Raw genomic sequence first — 17,069 nt, forward strand, 5'->3', positions numbered from 1 at the left:
TTAATAATGCGGAAGGTTGGCGCTCCGATCTGACCAGCCCTGCCTCAGAGCCGGGACGAGGGTCAGCAAGGGCCACAGCCCACGCTGGGCGTGGGTACAGGCCTCCCTCCCCTGCATCACCCTGCTACGCCCTCCTTGACCCAGCTGTGCGGGGTCCATGGACATATCTGGGGGTGGAAAGGGCTGGTGTTGACTGAGAGTTTGTTAAAGAGAAAACAGAACCTGGCAGCTTCTGAACAATGTCATCCCTGTGGCCCTGTGGGTGGGCACCTTTGCTGGTATTTGGTTTTCTTTTTTTTGGTCCCTGAAATTTAGAAATTCATTATGACTTGACCCCTGGTAAACACTCTGAAGTCCTTGGTGGCTGAGCACTTGCTGTGGGCCGGGGAGCCTCCAAGTTCTTGGGTGTGAGCAGAGGGGCTGCCGGCCACATTTGGCTTTCAGATGTACTGTGCTGCAGAGTTAATGCGTGATTAATTTTATTCATAAAAATGTTAATCACTTCATTGTGAGATCTTTTTAGCATTCAGTGCAGCGAGCACCTTTTTAATTTCTCTTGCCCACCATCTCACAGATGTATTTAATATTTCCAGTCATTCCTGCAACTATCCAAGGAACTGGCAATTAAGCATACGTTTAAATTTCAATAACAAGCAGAGCTACAGCCCAAACAAGCAAACAAACAAGCAAACAGAGGAGACAGGAGACAGAGAGCCACCAAGACTGAAAGCGACCAACCAACGGCCAATGTGGGGAGGGGTTTCCCATGTATTGTCACTAGCTATTGCAGTGTCAATGCCTCGTGACCTTCTCCCTCTGGGCTAAAGAGCTGGGCTCACAGATCATAAACACACAGTGGAGAAACAGAGCACAGCCGACTAGGAATTAACTAAGAGATTAAATACAGGAATCAAAAATAAAAGCCCCTCATTCTGCCACCAAGAACTAGCCCTTGTGGGTGGTGGCACTGTGCGTCTGTGGGCTCCTGCTGCAGCCCGGCCATGGTGCAGCCCAGCCACACAGTAGCCCAGGACCATCAGAGACAGTGGGGGTGTCTTCAGAAGCCAGACAGCAGGCACGACAGAGAGCACTGCCGCTGGGGCCCTGGCCCAAAGGAGAGGCAGAGGGGCACTGCTCAGCCTCTACCCACACACGGTCTAGGCCCCAGCCTCCTTTTGCTGCCTGCAGAAGGCCCAGCTTTCCTTTCCAGCAGGTAACCTAGTCAGAAGTGGTGCCGAGTGGCAGGAACATGGGATTCTGAGATGCCTACTCTGTGGTCACTGGCAGAGCAGCGTCCTGGGATCTTTCACAGCAGTCTGGCCCTGAGCTCCTGGGCTGGGGGACATGGCAGGGAGACATCACGCAGGCCCACAGCTTGCACCCCACTCCCACCAGGTCTCAGGTGACCTCTCTTCTCCACTTCTCCATTTAGGACACCCCAGGAATTGAGGCCACACCAGGGCCTCCTGGAACCTGCTTCACCTGGGGAACTTGCTGGGCTTCAGGGAGTCCTCCACTGAAAATAAATGTTAAGAACTATATTTTATGACTGTTTTGATACAAAGACAAATGTTAATGTATATTAACACATTTTCTTGGATCTAAAATTTGCCTTTTTATTGGGAAAAAAAACAAAACAAAAACACATATCTGTAGGTCCCTAAATGCAGGTGGCTGAGTACGTGCCATGCTGACCAGGGACCCCGCCTCCTCAGGCACATGGTCCCTCTGGAGTGGGCTCTCTTCAGACACTTTTATCCTGCTAGGGCAGGAGATCTGCGACCAGCCACCAGCCCATGGGGCACAAAGGCTGCCAGCAGCCCCCGAAGATGACCTTTGAAGGCCTTTCACTCTGGAGCCATAATCAGAGTGGCCAGCTCAGCAGGGTGCTCTCGAGACCTGCACACTCCTTCCCCAGCAGAATGGAGCTTTAAGTGGACGCCTGCACTGGGCTGGTCAGCCTTAGCCTAGAAAGTTCTCAGGTGGCCATGGGCCACAGGGCTCCTTGGGGATGGGCCTTTCTCCCTCCAGTTACCTCCTTATGCCCAAACCCACCTACTGGAGTTCAGATTCCTCGAGGTAGCTCCGCTCTGCCTCCTCTTCCTTCCCAGGTTCTGCACCAGGGCCAACGCTTCCCACGAGAGCCCTCCACACCTGGACCCACTTTCTTGCCTCCATAGGCCACAATAGTTGCTGGCCACCGGTGCATACTCGGTCTCAGTGTGGGGCACTCCAAAGCTTCCCCTCCATCCCAGGAGGTTCCAGAGCCTGGCTGACTCAGTTCACAGTGCTGTGTTCTACGATGTGACCAGAGATAGCTGGAGTTTGGTCTGGCCTTGTAAGTACCCGTGGGCCCCAGATCTCAATGCCTGCTGACCCCCTCCCCAGCCCTGCAAGTGACCCTCTGGGCATGACTTACTCCCCTCCTTGTCCACTCTTCACTTGCAGTAACACAGGCAAACCAGGTCCAGAGCTTTCAGAAGCACATTTCAGATTCCCAACTTCCTCAATCATGTCCACAAACCCCAGGGTCTACCAGGAAGCCCTATGGCATATCCCACCTTTCTAGGTAAGATGAGCTGCCTGCTTACACCCTCTGGAAAGGAAGAAGGGCAGTGGGGGACTGAATGAGCATCTCAGCTCAGGCAAGGTCAGGGCAGTTTGACCAGAGCTGAGCAGCCAGGGCAGCCTCCTCTCCTCTGAGGAAGCTGGCCCAAAGACACCACAGTACTCTAGTTGCCCAGTCCTCTGTCTCCTAGCTACCTCCCTCCCCTCTCCTCTCGCCCTTCTTCTCTTTGCAAGAGTTCTATCAACAAGGACGATTGAAATGTCATAGGACATGATTCATCAGGTGGCATCCCTCAGGGCCAAGCTGTGTGCTGCACTCATCAGTGTCACTGAGATGTAAGTGTGAATTCTCCATTTTACAGGTGAGATAAATGTGCTGGTGAATATCATTGTTCAGAGAAGGAAGGGCAATGTGCTGGAGCTGGGAGATCTGAGACTGCTGGCAGGTCAGCCCTTGGGGCAGGCCCACTCCCTGGCTCTTCCGGTCCAGCTGAACTCAGAGGGCTGGGCTGGTGCTCTGCCTTGTCTCCGGAGCAGGTCTGGGCTGGGCTGGAGAAGCATCCCTGCTGCCCGGGATTCTTGACCTCCCTCCACAACACACTTCCAGTTGTGCTCCCCAGAAAGAAAGTTCTCTGTTCTGCACATGGTATCCTGTCACAGGAAACCTGTTCCCCAGAAGAGGAACCTACATTTAGAACACCAGGCCCCTGACAAGACTCTGCCTTTCGCCCTTGGGCATAAGTCTCCTCGTTGCCAGTGACTGAGCTGCTGTCATTCTCTCCTGTCCTTGTGGGGGTGGGGCACGGTAGTGAGCTCCTTTGCTCAGGTAGACACTGCAGAGGCAAAGGTGACCTCTGCATGTTCTTTGTCCACTCCAGAGTTTTTAGGGGATGGAACACTGGGCACCTGGGGTGCTCCCTAGCCCACCCCATGCACCTGTATAGATGCAGTGTTGAATAAAGGTGTAAACAAATTGCTCACCAAAGAGAAAAATGCCTTTCAGGGCTTGATTAAAAATTCATTTCTTGCTTTTCATTTGAGAAAAATAATTCTGAGTCTAGCAGTCTGATTTCTTTGCATGGGAAACTTGACTCTCAGAAACGCCCACGGAACCTTCATAACTTCTAGACCACTATAACCCATGGCCTGAACTCCTCCAGTGGTCACATGATGTCCCAGTCTCTTCTGCAGCAACCAGCAAGATTTCAAATGTCTGCATAGAATAAAAAAAAAAGAATAATGGAAGTACTGGGTGTGCCTCAGCAGACATATGGATGGATGGACCATCTGATGATGTGATTTGGGGAAAGAAAAATGCTGAGCCTGGTGGCAGCCCAGAGTCCACTGGATCTGCCTGCTAACTTCAGAGTCACCCAGAAGGGATCTTCCAATGGTTTATATGCCTGAGAAGTAAACCTGTGTGGCTGAAAATTCCATTCCTCATCCAATGCTTAGGTCAGGGGGTTAGTAAGGCTCTTTAGGAGCACAGTCTCTCCAAGGACAGAGGACACATTTGACCTCAGCAGTCAGGGTGGGTTCAGAGGCACGTTTCAGGACCTCTGGAGGACTGTGAGGCTCCTTGAAGCCCAGGGCAGAAGATGGACCAAAAACACCCCTCTGACTCAGCAAGCCCCACTCGGATAATGAAAATACACAGCATATTTTCATATTTCCCACTCTCTGGAACGGCCAGGTGACTACCCAGCAAGCCCCAACACCGCACCCCCAATACACACACGCACACACACACACACGAGTGACCCCAGAAACACAGAGCAAATACTACCGCAGTAAACCCAGTGCTCACGGAGCCCCAACGCCCAGCACCCCCAGATTGGTGCCACGCCCCAGAAGCGACATCATCTGAGGGGTCAGAGCCCCATTCCGCTTTCTGACCATAGAGGGCGCCTCGAGCACGTCCATTCAGAAACTGCTCTAAGGTGGCCACAGCCGGAGCCCGCCGGTCGCGCGGTCCACTGGGCAGCGAGGCCCAGCTCTTCTTGGGGCGCAGTCCCACCCCTCCCCACCGCTCACTGACGCGCACTCCCACAGTCAGGCCACTTCTTGTGCAGCGGCTTTCTCGCCTCCTCCCCGAGGCTTTTCTTCCCGCCTAGGGGCCCAGACCCTGTCCTCTGCCGGAAAGGACCGGCAAGTGAGGAGAAGCGCTGGGGAAACGCCGGCGCGCGTAGGAGGTGTCTGCTCCGGATGGGGAGAGCTGCCGGAACCTCAGCAGCAGAGGAACGGTGGGCAAAGACATCCCGCCCGACTTTCCCGCCGTAGTTGGCCCGCGCCCTTCACTAAGCGCAGCCTGGGAGCTGCGGGGCCCGAAGGGGCACGGAAAAGGGAGGCACAGGCTCAGGGTATGGGTGGACAGGGTGGGACCTGCACTTCTCCCCACTAAGCGGGTTTCTCCGCAGGGCACATCCTTGCTGGCGGGTTTCGAACTATTTGCTTTCTCAGTGTTTGCGAACTCTAGTCGCCGGCGTCCCAAGAGCCCCTGTGCAGGGTTCCCAGAGCCACCGTTCGGGCTGCTTCGAACGCACAGGGGCCAGACCTGCAGACTTAAGTGCCGCATTTAGGATACTTTTCCACTCGCGCGCGTCCCTGGCCAGCTCCTTCGTGCATTGTTTCCTGTCGTCTCTCCCAGCTGCCTCCTCCCCTACCGGGCCCCGGGCATCTGGCGGATTATTTATTCTTGGCTCACTCGGTGCGCGCGCGCGCGTTACAGGGCAAAAAAGACGCAGGCCGTGGCACGGAGGTTAAAGGGGCGTTCTTGGCAGACCAGACCCCTCCCCTCTTCCTCGACTTTTACCGCAACCACATCTGGCTCACTCGCTCTCCTAGAGAACCCGGGGAACGCAGCGCTTCCAGCACTCTCTCTGGAGAATTTAAAAGAATCTTCAAAATTTCCAGGTTACATTTAACCAAATAACTAAAAAAAATTAAAAATTAAAAATAATTCGGAGCAGTATTTCGTACTGGATTATTTTTGTATTTCACCCAGAAGACAACCTTACACCAAGAGGCACTGTTCAGACTACTTACGAACTGATTTTGAATCCAAATTTCGCCTTTGGGGGGGGGTGTGTTTCGAAATTCTTTTAATTTACCCCCATTTCTGCCTACTTAAAAATCACTTTATAAACTGTGTAAAATTGAACTCATTTTGTCCCAAGAAAGATGTGCCCCAGATAAATGTTTGAATAAGCGTTGAAAAGAATTGACCTGCCAACAAGAAACTGTTCTAGTGACAATATTAACAAACTCAGCCACCACCACCACAAGCAAATGCCTGTTTGAAACACCAGCTTGCAGAGTGGAAACTCTCTGCAGGCCCTCCCCCAGGAGTCGCTCTCCGCCAGTCACAGGCCTTTGAGCCCTGCCCAGGGTTCCAGGATCCTGGTGCACCCCTCCCACACAGGCTATGCACAGCCACACACTGCAGCAGGAGCGTCGGGCTTCATTTCATTTAGTTTATTAGACAAAAATATATGATTTAGACAAGTTCGCTGACGCGCTATTTACAATCTGAAATCACTCTATATACAGAAAGAAAGAAAGAAAGAAAACAAAGAAAAAGAAGACACAAGCAGGTGGGGTCATTTACCGAATCGGATAATCAACCCGAGCGTGGTGACAGCCACCGGAGCCGCAGGCAGAGGCCTGGCCACCGGGTCGCGAGCTCAGGGTGGACGAGCCCCTTTCTGCAGGAAAGCGATGGATGAGAGTCGTTGACGTCGTTGTCATATTTGTCCTTTACACCAGTCTGAAATATTTGTCTTAATTCCTCCCTCATCTCCTCCCTCCCAACTCCTCCCCCCTCCCCCCGCAAAAGTAAAAGAAGACCCTTAATCAGGCTGACGGGAGCGCTGCTAGGATCCGCGGCGTTCCCTCCTGCGGGGCCAGCGAGCTGCAGGGGAAACACAGCAAAACAAGAAGACACGAGCAATGTCAGTGGATGGACGCTGCGACACCGAGTCGCCACTTCTACCAGCAGAACTCAGGGTGGGGGCTGCAGCCCGCGCCGGCTCCCGGCTCCTGAGAAACTCGAATCGACTCTGCTGGTCCGGTGCCGGCTTGGCGGATAGCACCTACAATAATGGCTGCACGACCCCTACAGCTTACCCGCCCGCTCTGCCCCGACCTAGACAAGCCCCCAGCTCCACCCGGTCCCTGGGCAAAAGCGAACAGCACTCACTTTTCTCGTACCGGCTGGAAGGGCGATTTTAACGGTTGTGCGGGCGAATCCGGCCTAGGAAGGAGGTCTCTCTCTGCGGGGAGGGGAAGAGGCAGAAGGTTAGGGTAGGGAGACCCGGGAGGGGGCGGGGCGGCAGCGAAGGTTAGGAGGCTCCCTCCCCACGCATTCCTTCCCTCTGCTCGGGCAGGTTGGCTGGGGAAACTTCCCCCCTCCCCCTAGCAGGAGCTGGTCTAGGGGTACAACACGGCCCGTTCTGAGAGCCCTAGGGCCGTGGCCCGGCTCTCCTTGCTTTCAGCTTATCCCACCCCTCCCAGATCTGTGTTTTCCTAGCCTCCGTCTGGGTGGACAAGGCGCAGGTACCTGGGAGCGCAGGGCTGCTACGGGCCGAGGCCTTGTCGACATGGAGCGCCCCGGTGGCAACAGTGACGGGTGGCTGTGGCGGTGGTGGCGCTGGCAGGTGCGGCCCATGGGGCGCGGCGTGGGGCGCTCCGACGCCCAGGAAGGAACGCATGTTCAGCAGCGAGCCCTGTGCTAGGAACGCACCATTGGTCCAGTTGGAGAACTTGCCGATGTGGCAGGTGTACAGTCCATGGCTAGGCAGAAAAGCGGGGTGTTGCAGCGGCGTACCGGTGGGAGGCCCATGGGCACCCGGATGGCCCGTGGGCGGCGGCGGAGACGCCTTGGGCGCGCCGTCGGGGCTGGTGGCTGTCTCAGCCAGCGACCAGATCTTGGGCTTGCTGTGCGGCGCGCCCTGCAGGCCGACTGCCGCGGCGCCAGGGCTCAGCAGGCGAGTGCTTCCAGGTTCTGGGACATCCTTGGCCAGACCCAAGGGCGAGTCTTGGGGCTTGAGCATGTCGGCAGCTGCTAGCGGCGAGCCCTGATCCCGGGCAAGCGCAGCAGGAGCGGCTGGCGCGCGAGGCGCCTCTGCCTTGTCCTCCTCGTCCTCGTTGCTCTGGTCGCCGTCATGTTCGTCAATCTTGTCAATGTCAATGCTCTCCAGGTCTATCTCTTCATCGTCCTCGGCTTTCTCGGGGTCACCCTCAGTGTCGCTACCAAAGAGGGTACCGTCCTCCTGGTCCTTGCTGCGCGCACCCCATGTAACCTTGTTCTCCTTCTTGAGGCGCCGGCGCGCGTTGGCGAACCAGGTGGAGACCTGCGTGAGGGTCATCTTGGTGATGATGGCCAGCATGATCTTCTCGCCCTTGGTGGGGTACGGGTTCTTGCGGTGCTCGTTCAGCCAGGCCTTGAGCGTGCTGGTGCTCTCGCGCGTGGCGTTCTTGGGCCGCCCGGGGTCCCCGTATTGGAACTGGCCATAGGGGTAATAGGCTGGTGCTGTGTGGGCTGCGAAGGTGGCGGGGTGCACCCCAGGGTTGTCCTTGAGTTCATACTGGGAGCCCTACAGCCAGGGCAGAGCGAAAGCAGAGAGAAAGGAAGGAGGTGGAGAGAGAAAGAGAGAGACGGGGAGTGAGAGGTGAGTCCCCTAAGCCGAGAAAGTCTGAGCAGCCACTCTTGTCAGCCCTAGGGCCTCCTAGGATCCCGGATCCACTGGACTTTTGCGGCTGGGTATGCTCCCACGCAAGAAGGCCCAATCCACTCCCGGGGGAGGAGAGGGCTCTCAGGACCTAGAGCTGTCTTTCCACCACAGAGATCCGTTTTTGTCACTCTAGAAAAACTTCTAGAAACTGTGCATTTCTAGAAGAATGCAGCTAGAGAGTCACAGCTCCCTTGAATTTCCCTAGGCCCCCTCCCAGTCCCCCAACAACTCGTGAAACCCAGATCTCCAAGTTTATCTTATGCGGAGCTAGAGAAGAAAACCTTTTAACTAGGCTCATGAAACAGTTCCTCCAAATGCATAGGACCCAGAACTCAAGCCGCGGCAACCCCACTTTCCTCCCTGAAGGGGTCAATTAAAATAAACAATCATGGGTTTTCTTCAGGTCTAAATTCACCCGCAGTTTAAAATGAAAGCACACTCCCTTCACCTCCCAAATTAATCTGCATAAATGATCCCCTCACACTTAGAGGTCTGCAGTGGTGACAGGTAATTTAAAATTTTAATCCTGGCCATCATCACAACAATAACAAAACACCATTTGTTTTTGTTTTGTTTTGTTAAATACAAAAGGAGGGCTTATCCAGTAAAATATTAACGCTGGGGCCTGGAGCCAGTGGCTGCAAGAGGGGAACCGGTTCGGTTTCCCGGGGCCTCTTCTCCATTACTTTATCTCTTAAGTTTGACTTTGATCTGGAGCAAGCAAACACAAACTGTTTGCAAGGCATTGGAGGCGGTGATTTATTTGCAATCAATATTCTTTTTATCATCAGTAGTAAAACACAGCGAGTCAAATTATCCCATCAGGTTTTTTGGTAAATAACATTTTATCTTTCTAACAACCTCATTAGGCCTCATTATTACCATAAATTGCCCAGACAGACGTTTGCTCACAATTTTATCTTTTGACTTCCAAATACTCAATCCTAATGGCTTGGAAACCTAGGCCTAGAATGGAGTTTGACTTTGGGCTTACTTTCCAGAAATCGGCAGGAGACCTGGAGGTAAAGCACACACTTTGGGGGAAGCATTTAAACTTATCATTCCCTTAGTAAAACAAACAAACAAACAACAACATCAACCAGGGGGGGAAAAAAAACTAGCTTGCCCTTTCCCACTGAACCACAAAGCACAAGGCCCTCCCCACAAGCCCCCTCCCCCACAGGCACACAGGCAGAGTTCCCAAATGGCTCACATCTGTATTCAAAATTTTGATAAAAAATTATCATCCTCCATGAAATTTCATCCAGTTACTATGTTAGTGAAGGGGAGCGCCAGCCTCTTAGAAAGTTGTAAAGAGCACATTTCTTTGACTAATTCCTTAGGTGATTGAGACCACACAGAAACGATTTCTGTGGCCAGAATTCGTTTTTGCTTACTCTTTGCAAAATGTAGTTTGCGTTTTTCAATGTATTTTGGTAGCAATTGTAAAGACGACATTTAGGCCTCCTCTCTGCTGGGAATTCTTTTTGAAAGGACACCTTGTAAATCTCTCATCGCTTCCCGGGCATCCCCGGGAACAAAATGGGGGCTGATCTCTCTGGATAGTAGGCGATCTGAAAGGCCTCTGGGGCCGATTTCAGAGAAATAAGCTTTCTTTCCCAACTGCAAGAAAAGTTACAAGAAAACATGTGTGCTGCTTTCCTCCTGCACAGTTGGCGGGCATTTAGTCCTGGTCTCTTCTTCGGAAGTGAGGATAATTCGGGGGTGCCTGAAAATTGTGTTATACAGCCCGCAGCAACGCAGAAGGGGCTGCCTCCTCTCCTCCTCTGCGCCTACCTCGCGATTCACGAGCAGTCAGAAGTTTAAACAGCCCCAACCTGGCAGGAAAACCGCTCACTTGGATGGACCGACAGGCCACTGCCCCTGCAGAGAATTAAATTTGCAGCCCCTCCCCCATCTGACACCCACTGGGACGGGAGACTGAGAAGGCACCATTTATTTTAAGCCCAGGGACACTATTTTCTTTAAGCCTTCATTATGTAACGTGAGAAGTTAAATGCTTTTGATACAAATGAAATGAAAACTTTGGCAACTTACAAAAGTAGAAACTAACACCGTTTCAGACGCCAACATTGACTTCAACTTTATGTTTTTAAACCTTCAGTTTGCACCCACGGCATTAAAGGCCCTCGCCGTTCCTCCGATGTCTATTGTTAGGGTGATGTTGAGGGACTCTAGCTTTACAGGGTTCCCTCCGGCCAACTCAGACAAATACCTCGGCTCTGCCAAACAGGGAAAAAGCAAGTCTCCTCCACCCAGTTCAAAAGCCGGGAGACCGCGCGAGCGAGGGCCTCGGCAAGCACTTGGAGTCCTAGGAAACTGGGCCAGGCTGCGGGAACCCGGTGGGCCTGTCCTGGCTCCCAGGCCGCGCGGGTCGAGTTTCCTCCCGACCTCCAGAGCCGGGCCGCTCATCCCTGGCCTGCTCCAGCGGCCTCTACTCGCGCACGACACCCTTCCTGGTGGGGCCTTCAGCCTCTTTGGGCCGAGATGGCCGGGCGTTACCGGCCCAGACTCTCTGCCCTCCTAAGTCCCTGGGGGTCGCGGACTCCGCCCGCTGATAACCCGCCAGCAAAACATTTCCCGCTCCTAGCCTGGGTCGGGTCTAGGCTCCTCCGTCCCTCCCGCGCGCCGGGGACCCTGGTTCCCCTTGCCCAAGGCGCCAGGTCCGAGGTTAGAGGTAGGCGAAGACTAGGAGGCCGCGCAGGAGGCCGGTGCACTCACCATCTGCGAGAAGAGGCTGAGATCCGCGGCGTAGGGCAGGAAGGCGCTGTAGTTGGGCGCGCCAGCGTAAGGTCCGGCCGCGGCGTACATGCCCAGCACCGAGGTGACGGCGGCCGCGCCAGCTCCGGCTCCTAGCTCCGCCGCCCCGGGCCGGCCCGACGAGGCGGCGGCCGCGGCCGCGGCGGCAGCCGCCAACACCCCTGGACGCTCGCTGCCGTAGGCACCGGGCCCCGCGGCGCTCAGGTACTGCGGGTAGCCCAGCTGCGGGAAGGACATGTCCGCGGACTTGGCGGCGGCGGCGGCGGGCAAGTATTAAAGGGAGGGGGAGGGAGGCGGAGGCCAACGGGGGGATTGGAGGGGACGCCGCGTGGGGGAAGCGGGAGGCAGCCCCGGCGCGCTCGGGCCGGCCCAAGGGTGGGGGCCGGTCGCTTCTCCTTGGCCGGTGCTCTCCGGCGCCCGGCTCCCGGCTGCGACCGGATCCGCGATCGCGCGCCGACTGCGGCGGCCGTCCTCGGCTCGGCGGCGGGGCTTTCAGACACAATTTGAAGTTGATGCTTTGATTGGCATCCCCTTGAGCGCAGGCCCCGCCCCCGTCTCCCCTCCCGCCCCCTCCCTGCCTCTCGCCCGCCCTCACGGTCCGCTCCCGCCCCTCCCGGCGAGCACGTGGTGCCCCGCGCCGGCCGGGCCACCTCCTCCTGCGGTGGGCGCGCGCGGCTGGGCCACTGGGTCCCGGTCCGGAGGCTGCAGGCTCCTTCCGGACCAGCTCCCGAGGCTGTCTGACAACCTGTCGACACGGGTTTACAGCTGTCTGACACCCAGGTTTGCAGCTGAGGTGTGTCCCTTTTTTTTTTAACAAAAACAACTCAGCAACTGCTTTTCTACCGTTAGGGAGGCGGGGCAGAGGCCCGCAGTGCTCAGCCCGGTCGAGGGTGACAGCCAACCTCCAGCGGCCTCTCTCAGAGACTGGCGCTGCCTTTCGTCCCCGGGACATCTTTGGTAGAAGTGCACCCGGGAGTCCTCCGTGCGCCAGTAAACCCGCGTGACGAGACACCTCCGTGCAAGACGCGGCGTCCCAGTGGCCGTACTAGGTAGTAGCGGATCATCGATCAATATTCAATCTCGTTGTACTCGGAAAAGAGGGAGTGGCCGAGCTCTGCGGGCTTTTCCAAATGTGAAAACTTTGAGAAGGAGTAATCCAGCTGAGAAGTCCCTGCTTAGGGGAAAGATGCAGTCCGCAGCGCTGGGTTCTGCAGGGAGGAGGGGAGGGGTCTGCAGTCAGAAAGAAGCACCCCATCTCTCTCCTGTCCTGGGAAGCCAGCGCGCACTGGACGCCCAGGTTTGTTTCCTAGGTGTGAGAGGCAGGAAGTAAACTTGTGAGGAGCGCGCGGACCCGAGGTGGCACCGCGGCCAGCCCGGAGACAGGGCAACCCCCTGGCCCCTGGCCCCGCATCTTCCTTTTCTCTCCGCCTTCCCTTTCTATTCTCAGACTCGCTGGAAGAGACAAGCCGACCCAGCCGGCCGCAGCAAGCTTGGGAGTGGCTGTGGGTCTCCTGGCCTGGCTGCGCCGCTAGAAGCTGAATGCAGGGTCCTCCTCGCCTCCGCGTGCTATGGAAGACCCCCCCCCCCCCCCCCCGGCAGGTCACTTTCGAGCTATTCTCGCTGGCTTTGGTCCAAGTGCCGCGGGACCAAGAGTGTCCAGGTACCAAATCCTGTTCCTGGGGCCACTTTACGCTCCACTCTCTCCAAGGCGGCAAGATTCGGAGTGCACTCCCGCCCCCACCCCCAGGTTGCTGCATGCTGGATCCCGCATGGGTTTCACTTGTTACTCAGGACTGGGCCTAGGCTTAGGCAGCTGGAGGCTGCCGGATGAATCTAGCCCCAAGACCCCGCCCATCCACTACGTATTGTTGGTTAGCAGAGCCCCAGGACCCCGTACTTAGGTTCGACCCCCAGCTCCTCCAACCCCTAGAGACTTATGAGATGTGCAGTGCCTCCAGGCCCCCGGGAATCCTACAGCCTCAGGAAGGCTCCATTTCCCCGACCTGAGAACACTAAGCTACCGCCTATAATTAGACACAATAAGGCCCATAATAGTAATTACTAATTACCAGCTCCAAAATCAGGCATAATTTTTCTGCTCTGAGTTAGGTCTTCCTGTTCAGCTCCCCCCACCCCACCCTCCCACACACACAACCTGTCCCTACACACTTCAGACACCTCCAGGCCTACCTCTAGCACCAGATTCTGTGTGGCCAGCAGTTGGCACTGGGTCCTGCAGCTCTGGGAAGTCCTTAACTGCAGGTTCCTCCTAATCACCAGTCCAACCCCTCACTTCCAACTCAGAGCTAGATCTCTTTTCCCATTCCCCATTCCCATACCCAAAGCAAATCCGAAGGATACAAATGAATCATTCTGTGAGAAGTGGGCCAGCTATACCACTGTTCTGGTTTAGCCAAGCCTCAGTGTCACATTTCAAGGCCACAGTTAAATACAGGTGAGATAAGCCCTCCTGGAGAATGAGGTGGAATGTAAGTCCAGAAACACTTCCCAGTGCTAGGATTTGACTGCATGGTTTGATTGCCTCCTTCCTACCTACTCATCACAGCTTCCCACCCTGGTTGCTGGTCTCAGGTTGCCACATTTCTAACCATTATAACCTTCAAGGGAGGGAACTGGAAAGGAGCAGTAGGGGCTTTGTCCTGACCCTCAACCAGTTTGACAGAGCCACCATTCTATGCTATGGGTATATCATCTACATTGGGCATCCAAAACAGGTAAACTCTTGAAGACATCAGCAAGGTAAGTGGGAGACCTTGGCTGGGCCCTGCTTGAAATGTTCCCTGGGAACACCATCTAGCACTACTTGGCAAGGTCTGCAGATTTGCGCCCAGGGATTTCCTGAGAAAGGTGCTGAAGTGTTGATTGTGGACCATTTTCTGCCCAAGAATCAGAGATGGGCTGCACCCCAGACCTCTGAGCTTTAATCCATTTCCAGGAGGTGCCAGCAGAATCTTGTGGGCTCTCTTATTTCTCTTTGCACCTAGCCACAGAGAGAGAAATAGGGAAATAAAGGGAAAGAAAATTGCCTTCAAATTCTCTAATTGGAGAGGGGGCTGGGAGATGAGCAGAAAACCTCCTGGCTCAGCAGGCTCAGGACACCCCCTCCAACACACACACACACACACACACACACACACACACCATAGCATGGAATACTGAACCAAGTCCCAGAGCTTGGTGGCCTCTGGTGTCCAAACTAGGGGAACACAGTGTCTGGTAGCCATTGGCCTAACTTGAATACCTTTAAAAGGGGTTCAGATCTTCCCCCAAGGAAGTCAGCCAGTTCAGTCTCTCTGGGAGAGAGAAGAGGGAAGGAGGAGCATGGAGCAGGTAAGAGGGAAGCCAGGATCTGCTGGTGCTTCCAGCCTGTGCAGCAGGTGGGAGGATTTGGGGGCTACTCTGTGGGGCAACTGTTGAAAACCAGTATCAGCAGTGCTGTGCTGGATTGGAAATAGGGAGATCAGCTTCATGACCTTCAGATGCTGTCCCTAGCTCCTGAAGGGTGACTCAGGCAGGGACCCTCATAGGAGGCTGCTCCTGGCTAGAGAAGACCTGTCCTGTAGCTGCTGCATCTCTGTCCTGCCACATGTAGAGCCAAAACCTTCAGTCAGACAGACCTAGGGGTCGCTGCGGTGGGATCCCAGCTCTGCCAATTGACCTCCAGGGCCAGGTCTGGGAGTCTGTGTGCCTTGCGACACAGTGTGAAGCTCTGCAAAGTCCTGACTCCCAAACAGGGAAGTCAGGACCCTGGGTGCACCCCTGCCCAGGGCTAGCATGGGACTTTGGGTGTTTATGCAGACCATTCACGTAGGACTTGGCACCAGAGGGCCTAGAACAGGCCTCCCCATGGAGCGGGGGAGGTAAAGTGGTTGGGGGCAGTTGGCTAACAATGCACCTTTGAGCCAAGTTGATTTTTAATGTTTTTAAAACTTAATGAGAGGTTTACTTGTTTGTTTTGTGCCGTTTTCCAAGTGAGAGGAAACTGCTATCCCTGCTTGGAAGATCAGGTCTCCTTTTCCTCTTCCCAACCCTTCAGCACTGTTGCATGGAGCTTTTTACTTAGGACGAGATTAGACAAACCCAAGAGCGTCCTCATTTACAACTTCATTGCTTACGGAATAATTTTCCATTGCTTTTGAAGCTCTGCCTTCCCAGGGTCTCTGGCGCAGAAGGGGAGGTCCATGAGAGGATGGCTTCGCTCTGGAGCAGTCTTTGGAAATGGCCTCTGGCGCCAGTACCTGGCTGCGCAGACCAGTCAGGGAGATGCGCAGCCGCGCCTCTGCCCTGGCCTCCGGCCTTTCAAAGTGGCCATTCTTTGCTCTAGGGATGGCGGGGCTCCTGAGCGGTGCAGTGGCTCAGTGTTGGGATTGGGTGGCCTGACCCAGGATGTATCACATGGACCCCAATCAGGCCCTCAGACCCAAAGGAGAAGCTGGAACCCCCTCACAGGTGGACCCCAGTTCCCCAAATGGTGTGGTGTCCGCAGCAGCAACCCACGGTCCCCCAGGGCCCACCCCTGGGTGCCCGGCCTGCGTTCTCCTGCTGCGCCAAGCTGGGACCTCTCAGGTCTGGGGACTCCCCTGGTGACCCCAGACCAAAGTCCCAGGCTGAGTGCGTCCTGAGAGTGCGGGGCTGCCGGGACCGGCGGCCGCCGATCGTGCACCGCTGAAGGAGCCCAATCAGGCTGGCGATTAGAGTGGCGGCGGGTGACTCCAGGGAGATCCTGGAAGGAAGCGCCACGGAGCTTCGGAGGGCAGAGATCCAGGGCCGCTGTACACCGCCCGCATCCCGGTCGGAGGGGCGCAGAGCGACCTGGCTGGAGTGGGGCGTTGCTCCCGGGAAAGCTGCGGGCCAGCGCGGCCAGACGGCAGCCTCCGGAGCCCGGCCGAGTTTCCCACGGAGGAAGGGCAGAGGCCGGCCTTGAGTACCATGATGTCGCGGTCCCCGAGCGTCGGAGAAAGTGAATTACAGGCGTGTGCACACACGTAAATATTTTATAAATCTCCTGTAATTAACCAGATCATCTCCATCATGCCTCCAATACGATCAACAGCGACGGTGTGAGGGCTTTCAGGGTTTATGATTTGATGTCACCAGACGGCTGCTCGGGGGCAGAGGCACAATCGCCGCGCCAGCTGCACTTGTATTTATTTGTTTTTCTGCTGTGTTCCTGTAGGGCTCCATTATGCAGTTTTTAATTAGTTTGTGTTTGTATTTCACCCGTCCCAAATCAATGCCATCCCGGAGCAAGGCCATGTAAATTCCTGCAGTACAGGTGTCGCTGCCTGTTCCGTACACTGGCAAACGCGTGTCTGACAAATGAAAGCGAGCTGCCACGCCGACTGGCAGCTCCCGGCAGCCAGAGCCGCAGATCAAAGCCAGCGGGGACTTCTGCGCCCAGGAGCGCCGTAGCGGGTGCTGCTTCTAATGCCATTGGAGGAAGTCGGGCAGAGCGCGTTGGGGACGAGGTGACTTTTCGTTCTCCTTAAACCCTGGCTGTTCCGGGGTCAGCGCTGGTCCTGGGCCCCCATTCCTGCTAGGGCACGTAGCCCCCGGAGCTTGGTGTGGTGATATTCACTGGCGGGTGACCTGGAGCTACCGAAGATCCCTGTGACTTCCTGTCTGGTTCCAGTCCCATTAACCAGAGTGAAGATGAGCGTACCCCGACATTTCTAGGCAAGCGACGCAGCCCCACCCCTGTTGTTGTGCGGTCTCTTCCTTCTTGAAACGACCTCTGTGGAGTGCGTGTGAATCTGTTCTTCTAGCCACTGGGGAATTCTCTTAAAGCTTTCTTTTTTGTTGGGAATAAGAGATTGCTCATCTTTAACTAGGCCACATAGAAATTATGATTCAACAGCAGTGTATATTTAATTAGAGTAATCTCACTTGAATTTAATTACCTAATGAATTATTTGTTTAAAAGGTAGAAGGTCTTGTTTGCCAAGTAGCAGGCAGACCTCAGATAAG

General features: G+C 55.3%; 1 protein-coding gene across 1 annotated transcript; it reads right to left on the minus strand.

Moving 5' to 3' along the window:
* Positions 1-6,414: 6,414 nt before the first annotated feature.
* Irx1 (iroquois homeobox 1) lies at positions 6,415-11,318 on the minus strand. The gene is made up of 4 exons (XM_077109401.1): positions 11,043-11,318; positions 7,127-8,162; positions 6,767-6,839; positions 6,415-6,478 (listed from the first exon to the last, which is right to left on the minus strand). The coding sequence occupies exons 1-4, from the start codon at positions 11,316-11,318 to the stop codon at positions 6,421-6,423; spliced, it is 1,443 nt and encodes a 480-aa protein (XP_076965516.1). The 3' UTR covers positions 6,415-6,420.
* Between the last annotated feature and the right edge of the window lie 5,751 nt (positions 11,319-17,069).

The sequence above is a fragment of the Callospermophilus lateralis genome, chromosome 5 (assembly GCF_048772815.1).
Source record: "Callospermophilus lateralis isolate mCalLat2 chromosome 5, mCalLat2.hap1, whole genome shotgun sequence".
In the NCBI taxonomy this organism is placed as follows: Eukaryota; Metazoa; Chordata; class Mammalia; order Rodentia; family Sciuridae; genus Callospermophilus; species Callospermophilus lateralis.